Source organism: Mustela erminea, chromosome 4, assembly GCF_009829155.1.
Source record: "Mustela erminea isolate mMusErm1 chromosome 4, mMusErm1.Pri, whole genome shotgun sequence".
In the NCBI taxonomy this organism is placed as follows: domain Eukaryota; kingdom Metazoa; phylum Chordata; class Mammalia; order Carnivora; family Mustelidae; genus Mustela; species Mustela erminea.
In genome coordinates, this window is record NC_045617.1 from 62,952,069 (window position 1) to 62,971,082 (window position 19,014).

Here is a 19,014-nt window from a genome sequence, read left to right on the forward strand (position 1 = left end):
CTCATTTGTGGCTCAGTTTTCTTATTTGTCCAATAAAAATACTAAGTGCCTACTTCATAGGAGTGTTGTGATTAATGTGGTAATTAGCATAAAGTTTTAGAACAGTGCCTGAAACATAGTAAGCACTCAATAACTATTAAAAGTGTAAACAGATGTATACTTTAATGTCAGGTAGTGAAAAGGACTATAAAGAAAAATAATTCAGAGTTGGGGGGATAGAGCATGGTGGTAGGGCTGTTTTGCATCAGGTGTTGAGAGGAAGTTCTCTCTGGGGTAAGTGACATATGAACAAGGACCTGAATGGTGTGAGAGAACAAGTCATGCAAAAGTCTGTGGGAAGAGTATTTCAGGTAGCAGGAACAAAAGCCCTGGGGCAGGAAAGACCTTCAAGGCCTAAGAAAGGTGGTGGAGAAAAAGATGCAGAAAAAGAAAATTTTATTTTATTTATTTGAGAGAAGAGAGAGACAGCATGAAAGGGACAGAGGGAGAAGCAGAAACAGACTCCACGACAAGCCGGAGGTGGGGCTCAATCCCCTGAGCCAAATGTAGCCACTTAACCCACTGAACTACCCAGGCTCCCCGCTGAAGACTGCTGAGATCCAATCCCTAACCCACTGTGCTCCTCCTATCTGCGCTCTTGGAAGATAAGCCCTCTGTGGGGTGTGGTTACCTACAGCAGAGATGAGGCAACTTGAGCTTAATGGTGTGACATATATATATATATGTCATATAGATATATATATATATTTTCTATACCAAAAATGCTACTGATAAATTAGAAGGTATTTACAGCTCCATAGTCGTGTGTGTGTATCTATCTATATTTTAAAGAAAGGTAAAGAGTTATTTAAAATAAAATATCTTGGGTGCCTGGGTGGCTCAGTTGCTAAGTGTTTGCCTTCGGCTCAGGTCATGATCCCAGAGCCCTTTATTGGAGACCCCTGTCAGGCTCCCTGCTGGGAGGCCTGTTTCTCCCCATCCCACTCCCACTGCTTGTGTTTCCTCTCTCACCATCTCTTTCTGTCAAATAAATAAATAAAATCTTTAAAAATATATATATTTTAAAAAGGTAATAAAGGTAATAAAAGCCTGTAACTATGTACTAACATCCCATTAAGGTCTGGAGTAAAATGAGTAAAGATTGACTCTTCATGGCACAAATAAGACTATAAATAGCTTCATGTGAATTAAGATTTTTGTCTCCAAATGAAACAGGGCAGGTTTTGCTGCCAAAGTGCTGCAAAAAGACTTTCAGTGCTTTTTGATTCTGGAATTACGGGTAAAGGATTGGGAATCTGTAATGATTTCCTCCCAAGGATATCATTACATTTATAGGATCAGAACTCTACGGAGCAACACGCCGAAGATAAAATAAAAACCAAAATGGAAAAAAATCTGTGCAACAAAGAGCCTTAGCACTGTTTTTGAAATAATTCCTACTTGCTAAGTATAAACTCTTCTACTTGAGCTATTTTAACGACTCTCCCCTCTCAGGTGGGTGCCGATCAGAACAGTGCATGATTTTTGAGAAGGAAGAAATTGAGGGGCTAGGAGCCCCTGAGGTCAGCCCAGGGCCCACACCAGGTTACAAAGTTGATGGTATATATCTGTGGCTCTAAGTTCCCAGTGGCCGGGACGACCTTTTACATAGAAGAAAACTTTGCCAGTTTTTCTCTCTATTCAGCAAATTTTGTTTCTCAGGTCGACATGTTTTGGAACAAGAGTGGGAGTTAAGCCTTAATGTTAGTGTCAGTATGAGAGTTCCCAGATAGACTGAATCTTCATAGCTCTTTGAAGCACACAGAAATAGTGCATTTATTCTCAGTAACATCTGACATCTAGAAGGTACAAACAGATACAATAGTAATAACCTGAACAATGTTCCTCTTTCCATGAATGTTTACTAAACCTTTAGTGTCAGAAGCTTCGAAACAATCTAAACAGCAACGGGTATGTAAAGTTGCCTTGGTGTTAAGGAGCTGCTGCTGTGGGCCCCTAGTCCTCGGGTCCCCGGGGTCTCAGCTCCTCCTCTCCCTCCGCCCCCCCACCCCGCCCGGGCTCGGGGGCCGCCCGGCCTTCCGCCGCGGGGCTCCGGCCACCAGGGGGCGCTGCGGCCCCCCTCTCCCGGGAGCGGCCGAGCCAGCCCGGTGGGTGTTTCTCTCCCTCTCGCGCTCTCTCCTCCCGGCCTCACATCCGGGTCTGGAGCGCGGCCGCCGCTGTCAGTGTTGGTGCGGGCGCGTCGGGGGCCGGGCCGGGGCGCAGTAAATGGCGGCGGAGGGAGGCGGAGCGGCGGCCACGCTCCGCTCAGAGCCCCCGAAACTTTAGACTCGCAGCCCCACAACTTTCCGGGAAGTGCCGCCGCTGCGGGGGCGTGGACGGAAGGGGAAGCCGAGGCGGGAAGTCTTGTGGGGTGGGGGACGCTGCGGGGAGCCGGGGAGACTCGAACCCGCGGCGGGGGCGGGGGCGGAGTCCGCCCCTGCCTCGCGCCGCCGCGGCCCCCGCCTCCTTGCCCGCGCCCTCCCCTCGGCCTCCGAGCCGGAGCCCGAGCCCGAGCCGCGCGCCGAGCCGAGCCCGGGACTGCGCGGGGCCTCGCAGGCGGCGGCGCGCCGAGCCCCGCCGGGCCCCCTCCTCGCGACCTCCGGGCCCTGTTGCTCGGGCGCCCCCAGCGCGCGTGAGGCCGGGGTTGGGGCTCCCCGCGGCTTCGCGGGGCCAGGAGGAGGCCGGGCCGCGCGCAGCCCCCGCTGTCCCGGGGTCGTGGGGCCGGGTCCCAGGTCTTGCATGCGGGGCGGGGCGGCCGTGAGCCGGAGGCGAAGATGGAAGGCTTAACGCTGAGCGATGCGGAGCAGAAATACTACTCGGATCTCTTCTCCTACTGCGACATCGAGAGCACCAAGAAGGTGGCGGCCAACGGGCGGGTGCTGGAGCTATTCCGGGCCGCGCAGCTGCCCAACGACGTGGTCCTCCAGGTAACGCCGCCGCCCTCGCCTCCGGACGCGTCCTGGGCTCTGCCGGACGCCGACCGCTCGCTTCCCGGCGGCTCCGGCCTCGGGCCGTCCGCCTCCGGGGGTGGGGGGTGGGCGCCGTTTCCAGCAGCGCCGGCTGTGGGCTTGTACCCCCGGGCTGGGGCCGCAGGTGCTCGGGCGGCCCAGACTCGCGCCGCGGTCGAGGGGGAGGGGTCGCTGTTAGAGGACAAAAGTCACGCAGGGACATGGTGGGGGTTGGGGGGGGCGGAGGTCTGTGTATTAAATCTGAAGAGACCAAGTCCATTATCTCTCGGCTGCCCCTCAGAATGTGTTTTTCAGCATTGGAAGAGCAACTTCAGATGAAGGATCTTGGATTGTGACCATGTCTTTGAATCCTAGATCCTGGTGTGTAGAACAGGACTCTTCGGTTCCTGCAGAGTAGTAAAGTTACCGGTATAGGTAAATTTTTTTTTTTTTTTAAAATTCTTGAATTAGCCAGCAGACGTCACAAAGAAGCCGTTTTCTTAAGGAAGCTGAATTCTTGGGGGAGATCAAAAATTTGAGTAGTTTGCAAGTAGATATGTATGGAAAGAACTTGTAGTTAGTGCGGCTGATGTAAACTGGACAGTTTTCCATTGCCATTCGGTAACATTTGGTGGAACTTGTGGATTCGGGTTGGGAGAGAAGTATTGAGCAGCTGGAACTCAAACGTGCATATTTGCCTAAATCCGATCTGTAGCACTAGAGGACCAAGCAGAGTAAATTTTGAGCTTTGTCTATCACATCTGTTTTTAAAAAAGGAGGTTTCCTAGAAGTTCTTATCTAGTATATATAGTGAACATTGTTGTTACTCTGTTTAATGATTCATGGTTGCTAGTCTATCTAAACAGCATATTAGGAACAGGTTTTAAGCTTTCATTTTTATGATGATCCAAGCCACTTACCCACATCTCCAAAACTTAGAGCCATATGCATGGGTATAATGTAGTATACTGTAGAGAGCACTGAATCAGGAGCTTTGAGGCCCGGGTCTTTGACCCCATTTTCTTGTTCACCCAGTGGGACTTTGGGCCAGGCACTTCCACTCTTAAAGTGCAGATGTGGTCATTTAAAGAGTGAGAGTCAGGCAGGTTCCTTCTAACAAAAATTCTGGAAGTATAAAAATGTCCACAAAAGTCTCTCTGTTTTAGAACTTGCCTGTGCATTAACTATGACTTAGTTGAATGAGTTCTGCCCTTTTGCATAATCTTGAATGTTTTATATTGGTTTTTTAAAAAACTTGGGAGGAGAAGTTGGGTGTCTTAGATACTAACCTGTGGGAGATTCAAAGTTTTGTGCTATTGTAAAGGGACAGAGATTAAATGTTTTAAACTTCGCTGGCCATAGTGTCTCTCCAGTATTCTTTGTTTTTGTTTTTGCAACCCTTTAAAAATGTAAAAACCATTCTTACCTCAAGGGCCCATGAAACTGGGCCTGTAGTTTGCTGACCCCAGCTAAGAATGGTGGTGACGGCGTGGGGTCCTTTGCTTACCTCATATGGCTTTGGAGTTAGACTTTTAGAGGTCTGGTCAGGACATGCACATTAATGCTATTGCCCTTTTTCCTGGCAATTGAAAAACATACTTTCAAGTCATTTAGGAACTAAAATTAAGGCGAAACTTTTCAAGTTTTAGTTCCTTTATGTTTTTGGGGTGGAGAGGAGCTGAAATAAACTGACTCTTTATTACTTTTTTTAAATGGTGCCAGAAGATTTTTGGAATTTTAACATATTATTTAGGATAGACAAATCAGTATTAATTAACCTTTGCTTGACATATGTTTAATCAAGTTATTTTTACATTTTGCTCAGTTTTGTTAACATTTGAAAATAAATTCTGGTTGCCTTTCAATGTAAAGAAAGGGCTTAAATAGCATAAATATTCAGAATTCAGTTACGAGTTAGAAGCTTTAGTACCTCCCTGAAACAAAACTCTTAGAGTAGTATATACTAAATAGTATTTTGGGTATCTTGAAGGCAGTTTACTTAAAAATCTGCCTAAGACATAAAATGTGAGACAAAAGGGGACTATGGATTTAGTTCTCTTAAGCGTTGTTTGGGATTGTCTGAAAACACAGCCGCCTGTTGCTTTCTAAGTGAGGAACATTCAGGTCAACTTGAGTTTATTGAGTCAACTACTTAACTGGGCTAGGCATTTGCAGGACATGGAAAGAGGAGTGAGAATCTCTCAAGGACCTTGTAAACTACCCGGATACACACGTGTAACATAAAATACCATGTGAATATGTAGGAGAGGTTCGAAGGAGGTATGATCAGGAAAGTGTCTTTGACTCAATTGAGATGGGACTTTAAATTAGTTTGGAGTGAGGGCAGTGGGATGGAGGACTTCCCGACAGAAAACATGACGGAAGGTAGAAAGTGTAGGAGCCTTTTCAAGGAGTAGCAGATAGGTTTTGCTGAAGCTGGAGTGTGTCTTAGGGATAATGAACATAGAATTAGAAAGAGACCATATTATATTAAGAAAGACCCTAAAGAACACGCAGAAGATTTCATATTTCAGTAGGCAGTGGAAACTTGTTGGTTTTTGACCTAAAGTGAGGAAAGGTAGAGTCAGCGGAAGGAGGCTCGTGCAGTGGTCTCCAACAGTTGCAAGGTGATGGGCATCCAGACCCAGGTGACAGCTGTAGAATAGGAAACAGATCTGGATGAACAGGTCTGAGTTACTGAAGGGCTGCTGGGTAGACACTCTGTGAGGTGCTTTGTTGGATAGTGTTGAATTGAGGCCAGATTATCAAGGCTGGGTGGAGAGCTTTGAACTAATTGTAAAGGTAACAGGGAGGTGTAGTTTAAGAGAAGTGACTCATAAAAGCTGTGCTTTACAAGACTTTCAGGAGATCAGTGCAACTGGAGTTAGAGGGAAGAAGCTGGAGATGAATTTGGGGATCCATTCTCTGTTGCATTTATGAAGTGGTGAGGAACTGCGTCATGGTGCTCAAATGCAGGAGTGGGGGACATTGTGGGGAGGATGATTTTGTCTCCCCGGAGGAATTTGGCACTGTCTGGAACCCTTTTTGGTTGTCATAACTTGCAGGGAGGGAGCAGTTCGACTGGCATCTAGGGGAGAGAGGCCAGTGATGCTGAAAGACATCCTACAGTGCAAGGAGAGCGCCCACAACAAAGGTGTATCTGGGCCCAGATGTCAGCCAGTGGTCCTGAGATTGAGAAATCCTCACCTGGACTCTGGTGGTAACAGTGGGACCGAAAATGAGGCTAGAAATTAGGTAGGCTTGATGGCCTGGGTGATGCTTAGAGGGAAGAATAGAGCAAGGATTGGACTCTCTTGGACACCACTCACCACTTAGAAAAGGGGCAGAAAGAGAGCCTGATTTTAAAAAAGATTCTGGTGACTTTGATTTCCCGCCTTTTAAGGTGGTGGTGGAAGTCTCTAGGAGATAGTTGGAAACTCGTGGACATTTGTCCACACCGAGTACTTGTTCTTACAGTGAAATTCAGGTATTTGGGCATCTTCCTCTGCCTTTCTGACCCGAGTGTCTCAGGGTTAGGGGACAGACAGCTGCTTACACTGTGAGCATGCATGTACACATCAGGGCTTTGATTAATGTAGTAGTTTTCAGCATTTGTTAATAAAAATCATGAGAAGGCTGAGTCATCTGGGGGAATGAGGATAGAGAACAAAGAACAGAGGGCTGAGGACTGAAGGAGGAAGGAGCTGGCATTTATTGAGTGTGTGTTATGTGCCTTTTACTGGGCAAGTCATTTTCATGCAAGAACTCATTTGATCCTTACAAGAACCAGTGAAGTGGGTATTATTTTTTATTTATTAACAGGAATGTGATAGGCAGAGAAGTTAAATAATTTGTTAGTGAATAAAGCATCTCTCCTTTACCATTATTCCTTGCTACCTTTCAGCTTTTTCCTTTCACTGTTCATGTGATTGGTTTGCCCATAGTTCTTCTGAAGAGCAGAGATTTAAGATTGTTTGATTTTGAGTTATGTATGGATTTCCTCTTTGCATAGTGAATAGTTATATGTATGATGCTGTCTTGAGACACAGCCACTTAAGAGAAATAGGAAGAAGATCTTGTAGTTGGTATCCTGTGCATACAGAGATACAATTTACGTTACAACTGTCAGACAGACATTTTGAAGTATATTCGTTACACTGGTTTTGGAATAGTAGAGTAAGACTGGTGCTGAGTGTGAAGGTTTGTTTTGGAGACAGTGTGTCAATAGACAAAGTGAATGAACTAAAGCTTTATAGAATTGTGCTCCACAGCAGAGGGGAACAGGACTGGGCGGAGAAAAATTTGGTTCATAGAATTTAATCATGAGGAATTTTGCCCTTTGCTGAGCAAAGAATAAATATTTATTGACTTAAAAATCAGAAGTAATTTATTTTTTTAAGATTATGGAAGGTATGCTACTACATTAATGAGTATGTTTTCTTAGCTTTTACTTAAATCCTCCATTTGGGGAAATATTTTAAAACTTCATATAGACTTTGAGTGCATAATAGCTTGATAAAAGGTTCTAGTACTAACAGTTCTTTCGTTGAAGGTTATAACCAATGTACCCCTATTCATGAAGCTCAAGAAATCTTTAAGGTCATTTGTGTTGAACAACATCTTGGTAGAATATTTGAATAACACATTAATTTAATGGGTGAAAAATGACAACAGTGAAATAGAAACCATTTTGTCTTTCTAATTTTGTTCGATTATAAGATCTACTCATTAGTGATAATATTAAAATAGGGAAGCAGAGCTTCATTTGTTCATTGAAAGTTATAAAGGTAATACAAGTAAATGTCAGGTTTGTTATTTTGGGGTAGTGATTTCTTATTTGTAATTTCTGAATCACTAAAATAATTATAACAAATTACAAAAATCTTGCCTTTAATCAGACACTTTCTGTACATGATTGAAAAACAGCATACTGTTAGTGAGAGAAGTCCTACTTAATGGCTTTTTGTAGTGTCATGTTTACTTTTTAAATTTATTTTTCCTATATCATATTATGCTAGTTTCAGTCTTTTAAATTAATAGTCCAGAGTTAGAGTCTCAGTATTTGGGGAGCTCATGCTTAGGATTTTGATGGAGCTGTAAGAGAGAGGCTGGTAATAAGGAGCACTAAACATGGGAGGCAAATTCTGGTCCTGTCTTTAGCTAGCCTTGTGACCTTGAACAGATCACTTAATGTCTTGGATTTTTCTTCTCACAGCCTGAAGTGACTGGATTGGGTTTTCCAAAGGTGTTACAGTGTCAGAATGGCCCTTGTGCTGTAGTGTCAAAATGGCCCTTCTTGCCAGCCACACCTTTAAGAACAGAACACAGTCTTGAAATTAGTTGCTCCATGGTTTTAACACATTGATTTGTTACATTCTTTTGAAGACAATCTCAGCCTGGAATGCTGAAGTGACTATATGTGTATATATACATGTGTGTATATACACAGATGCGCACACACACAGGAGCAGGAACTAATTAAAGGGTTGTAAGGTCCGTGGTTCCTAATTCTTCAGCTATTTGGCCAGTGAAAATTTGAAATGGGTGATAAGACTTGACATTTCTCCTTTTCCTTCATATATGTTTCATTTTCTATAGCCTTTCCTGTGATAGATTTATATCTTCATTCATCTTTTCCCTCCTTTACTTCTATATAAAGAATCCATGTCTGGTGGGTTGTATATATAGGCATGACATAAAAATCAGGACATAATAACTTTGGCTCAGAAATCTTTTTTTAAGTTCATACCGTATACTAAGTTTCATTGAGATTTAGTAAATTATAGGACTTAGGTCTTAAAAAAATACTATATATATATTTTAAGATTTTATTTATTTATTTGGGAGGACAAGACAGAGAACACAAGGTGGGGTTGGGGGGACAGAAGGAGAGGCAGAAACAGACTCCCCACTGCACAGGGAGCCTAGGTGGGGTCCAGTCCTCGGACTCCGGGATCATGATCTGAGCTGAAGGCATACATTTAACTGACTGAGCCAACCAGGCATCCCCCCAAAATATTGTATCTTTATTTCAAGAACTGACTTCTTGTTGAATTTGAGTCTACCTTGTTAAATGATGAAGCCATTTATTAGATTATTTATCTTCTGACGTTTTTGGATTGCAGTTTCCTTTGAATTTCTGGTGCACATACTAGACATCTGCTTAGAAAACAGTTCACAAAATTGTGCCTTTAATTGGAGGTTGCTAGCCTTCCCCCAGTTTAGTCAAGCACATCCCATGAACCTCTATATTAAAGTTTTGAAGAAGAGTGGACCTGTGAAGTGCTAAATGTAACATCTTTCTTAAGTCAGTTTTGTATATTTTCATGACTACTTCTTGATGGCCACTATTTAATATACACCTGTTTGTGTGTGTATATATGTGTGTGTGTGTGTGTGTGTGTATTTTTATCCAGGGGTGTGTGTCTACAGCAGTGGTAAAAACTCAGAAATCTTTCCTGCCTTCATGGATTATGTTAATGTTAACATTAATGTCGATGTTAAAAGAACTGTGTATAGTTAATATAAAATCATTGCACACACCAGGGACCTACTTAGTTGTAAGGGAAGGTTCCTCTGAGGAGACATGGACAGAGATAAGGGAGAGAGAATGAGATGTTTCACAGAGAGGGAAAGCACGTGAAGGGCCTGAAGCTTGAAGGGCTTAATGTGCCTGGGGAAATGAGAAGCTGTAGCACCTTGATGGGGGTGCATGGACATGGTAGAGACTACATACTGCAGGGCCTTGTACACAGCAATGAGGAGTTTGGGTATGAAATTATGAAGAGTTTTTAGTAAGAGAGTAGCATCATCTGAATTACTTTTTTTAAAAGATTACCCTGCTGTGTAGAGAAGAGAATACGGGACAGATAGGAGATGATGTCTTAGATTAGTGAAGTGGCAGTGGGATTGAGAGGAGAGGACATATTTCAGATTTTTTGAGGCAGCATAACTAGGAGGACATGGTAATGGGTTGGGTATGGAGCATAAGGGAGAGAAGGGAGAGCTCGAGAGATATTGCTGGAAGTCACCGTTATCGAATGGATAGAAGAGAGGGTTTTTTGTTTTGTTTTGTTTTTTGGTGGAGAGGTAATGGTAAATTCAGAAGTTTTTTTGTTTGTTTTTTTTTTGGTCATAGGTTCTCAGAGAGGATCAGAGATATTTGGCTTGGAGATGTCAGTTTCAAGATTACCAATATATTATTAGTGATACTTAAAAGCCATGAAAATAGATGAAATCAGGGAGGACAAGAAGCAAGAGACTATAGAGAGGGAAGAAGGATTGACTAGAAGTAGAACCTGAGGAGTGCAGCGCATTTCTAAGTTGGGGAAACTGGAAGGCCTCTAGAAAGGAAGCTAAGAAGGACAGAGCGGTTGTAGGGAAATTAGGGATGTATATTGGATTATGTCATGGATCCTAAGTAATGTGAGTATTTCAAGTAAAGAATAGTTAACTGTATTGAGTTTGGCCCAGAGGTTGAGAAGATGTGGGCAGAAATATGGCTGTTGGTTTGGTAGTCTAAAGGTCATCAGTAACTGATAAACCAGTGTCGTGGACTGGTAGAGGTGGAAGCCAGATTAGAGTGACTTAAGGGAAACCGGATGGCCCAGGAATTAGGGATAGGGTGTGTAGATAGCTTTTTAAAGAAGTTTGCAGATGGAAGAAAATAGACAAGGGGTAGAAGCTGGAGGTATATGAGGATATAAAGGAATTCTCTTTTTGTTACTTTTTTGAGTATTAAAAATACTGCAGCATGATTTCAGTTGTTAAGATTAACAAGGGAAGAAAGGAAGATGAGGAGAGAGAGTATTGAAAAAGCAAGATTGTTCTGAATCCTGACTATACAGGATGGTCTTAACAGAAGAGGGATCCCTTCCTCAATTTTGAAAGGGGAGGAGGAGGAAGAGCATGGATATAGAACTAAGTAAGTACATAGGTTCAGTAGAGGAAAATTAGGACAGTCTAGCCTTATAGTTTCTACTTTTTTTTTTTTTTTTTACAAACTCAGGCAAGATTAACAGTTTAGTAGTGGGAACAGTCTGAATATGAAAGTAACAAAAAAATCTATTTACAGTAGCATCAAAAAGAATAATATTTAGGAACAAATTTAACAAAAGATGAGGCACCTGGATGACTCAGTTGGTAGAGCATGCAACTCTTGATCTCTGGGTTGTAAGTTCGAGCCCCACAATGAATATAGAGATTACTTAAAAATAAAATCTCTTTTAGAAAAGCACCAAAACTTTTATACTACAGACATTACTAAGAGATACTGAAGATTTAAATAAATAAGAAGGAGTGCCTGGGTGGCACTGTTGGTTAAGTATCCAGTTAATGGTTTCAGCACAGTTCCCAATCTCAGGCCTGGGAGGTGAAGACCCACATTGTGCTTGATGCTGATTGCGGAATGTGTTTGAGAGTATCTCTCCCTCTCCCTCTGCCCTCCTGCTCTTGCTTTCTCTCTCTCAAATAAATAAATAAATCTGTAAATAAATAAATGGGGACACAGTCTGTGTTCATAGGTTGGAAGATTGATGTCGTTAAGATGGCAGTTGTCCCCAAACTTAACTGTAGATACAGTAGAATCCCTATTAAAATCCTACTAGATATTTTTGTAGAAGTTGTAAAGCAGAGCCTAAAATTTATAAGGAAATACAAAGGACCCAGAGTAGCTGAAACAATTTTGAAAACAAATAAAATAGGAGATTTGCCCTACCTAATTTTAAAATTTACTGTAATCTACAGTAATCAAGACAGTATGGTTGGAATAAGACTAATAAGCATGAGGGACACTTGGGTGGCTAGGTCAGTTAAGTGTCTGCCTTTGGCTTCGGTCATAGTCCCAGGGTCCTGGGATCCAGTCCTGCATCTGGCTCCTTGTTCAGTGGGGAGCCAGCATCTCCCTCTGTCTGCCTCTCTCTCTCTCCCTCTGTCTGAAAAAGAAATAAAAAATATTTTTTAAAAATGAAACTGTTGCCCATCAGAAAAATTTTTAAAAAAGACTAAGCACAAAAAGTAATAGAACAGAAATGAGAGTCCAGAAATGAACCCTTATTTATGATTACCTGGTTATTTAAAAAGTGCCAGGACAGTTTAATGAGGGAAGTATAGTCTTTTCAACAAATGGTGCTCGGACAATTAGATATCTTTATGTTTAAAAAAAATGGACTTGGACATACTGTTTTATATACTTCACACCATACACAAAAATTTTTTCAGAATAGATCATAGACTTAATTATAAAATCTAAAACTGTAAATTCTAGGAGACATTAGAGAAAATCTTTATGACCTTGTGTTAGGCAGAGTTCTTAGATGACACCAAAAGCATGAATCATAAAAGAAAATACTGACAAATTAGACTTCATTAAAATGTTTAAAAACTTTAGCACCTCAGAGGTTACTTAAGAAAGTAAAAAGACAAGCCACAGATTGGCAGAAAGTAGTTGCATATTACAAACACTGTAAAGGTCTTTAATCTAGAATATATATATATATATATATAAAGAAATTTTACAACCTATAATAAAGGGAAAAAAAAAAACAATAAAAATGAGCAAAAGATTTTAATGGATATTTCACCAAAGGAGATCGTGTAAATGGCCAATAAGCATATGAAAAGGTGTTCAACATCATTAGTCATTAAGGAAATTCAGATTAAACCACAATGATGCTATCACACCCACCAGAATGACTATAATTAAAAAGACTGACATTACATGGTATTGTGGAGAAACTGGAACCCTTCTGCACTGCTCTTGGAAATGTAAAAGGTATGGCCATTTTGGAAAACAGTTTGGCTGTTTCTTAAAAAGTTACACGTAAGCTTATCATATGAATTAGCAGTTCCACTCAAAGGGATCTACCCAAAAGAAATGAAAATGTCTACAAATGAAGAATTGTAAATGTCTGTTAGCAGCCTTATTCACAGCAGTCAAAAATTGGAAAGCAGTCTAGCTGCCCATCATATGATGAATGGGTAAACAAAACATGGTATATCCATATAGTGAAACTTGATTCTGTGGGGGGGAAAAAAAAAAGGAATAAATTACAAAATACTACAGCAAAGATTGATGTCAAAAACATGGTAAGTGATAGAAGCCAGATACAAAAGAATGTGTGCCTATACAGAATAGTGGTTACCTAAGGTCAGGGTAGGAGTGGAAACACTGGAGGAAAATGTTTGGGGTGATGGTAAAGTTCTCACATTGGATTGTGATGATGATGCACGACTCCATGAGTTTTCTTAAAATTCAGTGAATCATGCACTTAACCATGGTTAGATTTTATGGTATATAAAGTATACCTCAAAACTGCAAATTTTTTTGAAAACAGTTTTGCAGGGTGAGGGAAATGTATGAAGTAGTCACCTTGGAGGATGTGAAGGTAGGATGAGAATAAAGGACCGTCTACTGTCTGCAAAATACCGTTCTAATCCCAAAACCTCAGGATCAGCACCAGTGTTGGAATAATAATTCTGGCTTACATTTATTCACTGTTTTCTCTGTGCTGGCTCTGCCTGCCTTATATGTACTGGATTTTTTACTTAGTACATTATTTAATGGGTTTAGAAGGGGCTGAAAAAGTTGTGACTTAGAATGAATTAAGACCAGTTTCACATGATGTGATGAGCACTGGGTGTTAAATGCAACTGATGAATTATTGAACACTACGTCTGAAACTAATGATATACTGTATTTTGGCTAATTGAATTTAAGTTAAAAGCAGTTTCTGTTGGCTGTGAGTGGTATGCTGAATCTATAGACACTTAATTCAGATATCCTAATTTTTTGGGAAATCGCAGAAACAATGCTCCAAAATAATCTGAGTTTGAGATAATAGTACTTTCTAAGTCGTAATTTAATCAAATAGTAGTTTTAATCTACAGGAAACACTACTTCCGGTTGTCTTCTATTAAAATAATCACTGTTGGGACTCTTGGTCTCCACTCAGGCCATAATCTCAGTGTCCTGGGATGGAGTCCTGACTTGGTCTGGAGCTCATTGCCGACTCTGGTTAAGATTTTCTCTTCTTTTCCCACTGCCCCTCACAGTCCCTTCCCTGCATGTGTGCACATGCACGTTCTCTTCCTGTTTCTCTCTCTTTCTTTTTAAGATTTTATTTATTTCGGAGAGAGAGAGTGAGTGAGAGCACAAGCGAGGGGAGAGACAGAAGGGGAAGCAGACTCCCTCCTGAGCAGGGGGCTCTATCCCAGGACTCTGGGATCATGACCCAAGCCAAATGCAGATGCACAACCAAATGAGCCACCCAGGCATCCCCCTCTTGCTCGCTCGCTCTCAAATAAATCAATCTTAAAAATAAATAAAATAAATAATCACTGTCAGTGTCATGAATCTTTTAGTAGGCTAAAATCTTTTTTTTTTTTTTTTTAAAGACTTTATTTATTTGTCGAAGAGAGAGTGAGAGCACAGGCAGGGGGAACAGTTGGCAGAGGGAGAAGCAGTCACCCCGCTGAGCAAGGAGCCTGATGTGAAACTCAATCCAGCACCCTGGGATCATGACCTGAGCAGATGCTTAAGAGACTGAGCACCCAGGTGTTCCACTGGCTAAAAGCTTTTAATGTTACTTTGAAGTGCTGATTTGGTGTCTTTGTGTTTCTGAATTTTTGTATCCAGGCTGAGTTTGCATAAGTAGATATGAGACCCAATCCTCACAATCATATGATATACTGTGTTGGATGAAAAATAGCTAAAAATACTGTTCTTAGAGTGATTACTGCTTCTTGTCCATGGATAATTATGTCAAATGTTGTATGTAGAAATAGATATCTTTAGATCCTTGAAAAGAGAAATTGTTGGCCAGAAACTAAGTATTACTGATTTTTCTTCATGTCTCATTTATGACTAGAAGGGTCAGAGGTTTGTTTAAACTCAAGTGTTAATTGATACTGTATTTTTTAATAGTTGATTTAGAAGAGTTCATATTTGGAGCACCTGGGTGGCTCAGTTGGTTAAGCATCTGGTTCTTAATTTCGGCTCAGGCCATGATCTCAGGCTTGTAGGATAGAGCCTGCACTTCAGGCTCTGCTGGGCTTGCAGCCTGCTTAAGATTCTCCCTCTCCTTCTGTCTGCCCCTCCCCCTTCTTCTCTCTCTCCCTGTCTTAAAAAAAAAAAAAAAGAATTTGTATTTTTTAGGGCACTTAATTGTATTTCATAGAAAAATATTTAATTGTAACACCCTTACAATATTCTATGTCAACAAGTATTGAGTACAGTATAGTCAACATAGGAATGTGACGATTCTAGATTTGAATCTCTACTTGGTACTTATTAACTCTCTTACCCTGAACAAGTAACTTAACCTCTCTTGAAGACTCCCATTTCCTCATTTGTAGACTGAGGATAATACCAGATAATATCAGAAGTTTTCATAATACCAAAGTGAAGTGTAAACATGCAGCAAAGGTACCTGGTTTTAAGAGGGTGATCAAATAAGTTTCATGCAGACAAGCTCTGCTTTATGAGAATACTCAAAATTTATAGGATCTTGGCTTTAATAGCAAAAATCTCTCCATATTTCTTCTAAGCCTAGATTTATATCTTTTATTATTTTTGTTGTGTGAAGTTAATAATAACTGCCCCCAATCCTTTGATCCTATCAGTAATGCCATTTGTTTCACCCTTTTACTATGGAATTAGAGGATTTGTCCTCCTGAAATGCAGTGTACCACCAAAAACGATAATAAAGGATGATTTTAGGATTTATGTAGTTTATAGAATGGTGATAACCATTAACAGAAATAGAGAAGTGAGGAGGATTCTAAAGTTTTGTGGGGAGACATTGTGCTGAATTTTGGATGTGCTCAGTGAGATGCCATGCTCAGTCCATCTGTGTTAGCAAGATTCCGTGGGGATTTCAAAGCTTGAGAGTAAGTAACAGCTGGGTAGCCTTAAAGCTTGTGCAGACTTGATGGTGGTTTCTGAATGAGGCCATTCACTAACAATGAAGATTGCAGACTTCATTATATTTGAAATGTGCTTTCACGGTCAGTGGTAAATTGCAGTGTTGTCATAGAGATTTAGATATTTTCACTTAAGACCTCAGAGTTTTTTTGAAATATTCTTGAGACCATTAGCAAGGTAAGGTGGATGTGGAATTATAACACTTCCCTGAAATTAGGATAACCTCCAAAAAGTTGAACCTTGGATGTTAAACCCAGAAGCATTTGCATGTTTAATTTAAGGGGTTTGCTAGCTATTTGCAGGCAGTCCCCACAGTCATCCATACATAGTGTGATTGCATCTTAGCTGAGGAGTGACTCTTGGAGCTAGAATAGTCAAGCCTACAAGTTGCCATCAACATCTCATTGCAGCTTAGTGGTTCTTGTTTAACACAGGATCTCATTTAATCCTTATAATAAGCCTGTCAGGTATTGTTATTCCCATTTCATTAATAAGAAAATGTATGATTTTATGTTACTCTAGAATTAACGAATTCGTAAAGATTTGTGAACAAATTCCTTGAAGGTCAGTAACCCTGTAGCTGTAGCATTGCTATACCATTTAGAGGATGGTACTATTGAATCCTGCTCACTCTATATTCAAAATATATATTTTTCCTATTTAATATTCTATAATAACATTATTCATTAATTCAGGAACCACTATTAAACACCAGTGTATGCATCCATGGCACTGAGTGTTTACAGCTGAGTGAAAGAGACCTGGCTCCTGCCCTTCTGGTAAACTTAAATCTTTTCTCCTAAGCTCCAACACTCTAACAGGGTAACTGTTCCTTTTGAGTTCATGATCGTATCCCAGACACATTTTTGGGTAGATATTTGTTGAATGAATATTTATTGAATGAGCGAGCATAAATTTATCTTTTTTTTTTAGAAGTATTTTTGCTTATCACTAACTTTAATACTATAATAATAATAAAATAATAACAATATAACACATACTGTTGTGTAGTGCCGACTATATGCCAGCTACTGTTTCACCCCCTTTACTAGTATTAATTCATTTAATTCTCAATGTGGGTACAGTTTATAATCCCTGTTTTTAAAATGAAGACACGGAAAGGGTAAGTAACTTCTCCAAGATCACACAGCTAGTAAATGGTAGTTAAGATTTAAGTAGTCCTGTTTGTAAGCACTATGTTCTACTTTCTAAGTATTATATAATTAATACTTATTATCCCACTTCCACGTTCATGTCTTTGACTTCTAACATATCTAAAATACTCTAAATCCCCACATTTCTTCTTTGAAATTACTTGACTTTTACAGACCATGTTGAGAGGCCCATACATGCTTGCAATCGGCCCCTAGTAGTGTGAGTCCGTTGAGAATCTAACAGCTTCAAGTCCTCTTTGCCTATGTCCTTCAGGCAGATGTCTTCAAATATTTTGCAAATAAAACTTAAAAATAGGTTCTTATGCTACATTTATTTAGATAACTGATTATTTTTAGTAGTCTGCTAAGTTTATTAATAATTTCATTAAAATAAAGGGATATGGGATGCCTGGGTGGCTCAGTCAGTTAAGAGTCTGTCTTCGGCTCAGGTCAGATCGTAGGGTCCTGGGATCAAGTTCCGCATCGGGTTCCTTGATCATCGGGGAGCCTGCTTCTCCTTGTGCCTGCCTGCTACTCCGTCTGTGCTCTCTTTCTCTCATCTCAAATAAATAAAAATTTTTTAAAAAATAAAGGGATACAATTCAAAACGATTTTTACGTGAAACATTTATATAAAAACAAAGAACATTGTAATAGATTGTTTTATTTGCTAAAGCAAAGTTAGTCAAGATCTCTAGGAAATCTGGGTAACATTCATTCATCTCACTTTTTTGAGGTCCTGCTTATTAGCTTCAGAGGACTGAAACTTGGGAGAAAGTTCATGAAAACATGGTTTGGATCTCCTTAAAACAGAAGCAGTGGCTTATGCCATAGATATGAAAAAGATCAGCCAGGATGACTTTGTAGAGTACAAGAAAGGTAATTAGGAAGCCTGAGGTAGCTGCTTAGGGCTTTGGAGGGAAATGAGCAAAGGAGCAAGGAAATAAAAGAGTGTGTCATGGAAAAGAGTAGTCTGTCACATGCTACAAAAGTTAGTATTGGGTTTCACAGAGGTCTAAGAGTGGGAGTCGGATTACTTGCTGACAAGTTTGTTTATTACTTTCAAAAATATTTTTTGATTTAGACTTTTGGTTAACTCTGACTGGATTTTTCTTGTACATTCTCCACGTTGTTACTGAAATTTTATTTATTCTTCCTTGGTATCCAGAACAAATCCTTTTCATGATGAGTTCATTTCTATATTGAGATAATATGCAAACTAACTCATTTTTTAAAAAGATGTATTTGTTTATTTACTTACTTGACAGAAAGATAGAGAGCACAAGTAGGCAGTGCGGCAGGCAGAGGGAGCAGGCTCTCTGTGGAGCAGGGAGCCTGATGTGGGACCCCATCCCAGGACTCTGGGAGCATGACCTGAGCCGAAGGCAGCAACCTTAACAGGCTGAGCCACCCAGGTGCCCCAAACTAACTCATCATTTAAAGTCCTTTGGTTTCCCTTATAATCTTTATCCCAAACATAATATAATACTTATCTAAGTAATCTGAGTCATCAAGAACATCTCTGTAATGTTCTATTGTCTTCCATGGAACTAGAGACATATTTGCAATAACAATTCAGAAACTTTATACTACTGCTGCTTTGTTTTGTTTTGCTTTAATTTGACATCCTGCTTCTTAATTTTCCCTAATCATCCCAACAAGATAATCCTCCTATAGTTTTCCCACACTGTTCTATATGTTTGCATTTGCATACAACTTGTATACAGCCTCCTGTTCATGTGTATATCTTTTGCTTGGTAAGTGGCAAGCAACTTGAGAGCAAATATTAATTCATCCTTATTTGTTTCCCTCACATCCCTGTTGATGATAGGCATCCGAAACCTCCTGCACTAGTTAATTGGCACTTCAGGCCTTCATTTGTCATCAGTACATTGATGGGTCCTAGCCTAATGTCATGATTTTACCATACTACTTTAAAAATTTCGAACAAT

At 40.5% G+C, this 19,014-nt stretch overlaps 1 protein-coding gene across 7 annotated transcripts in view; it reads left to right on the forward strand.

Annotated features, from left to right (window-relative positions):
* Positions 1–2,788: 2,788 nt before the first annotated feature.
* REPS1 (RALBP1 associated Eps domain containing 1) overlaps positions 2,789–19,014 on the forward strand; it is an 83,123-nt gene continuing 66,897 nt past the window's right edge. For all 7 annotated transcript variants that reach the window (XM_032339370.1, XM_032339372.1, XM_032339371.1 and 4 more), the window contains exon 1: positions 2,789–2,966. In XM_032339370.1, coding sequence (XP_032195261.1) covers positions 2,814–2,966 — 153 coding nt within the window. In that variant the 5' untranslated portion in view covers positions 2,789–2,813. The remainder of the gene's footprint in view (positions 2,967–19,014) is intronic.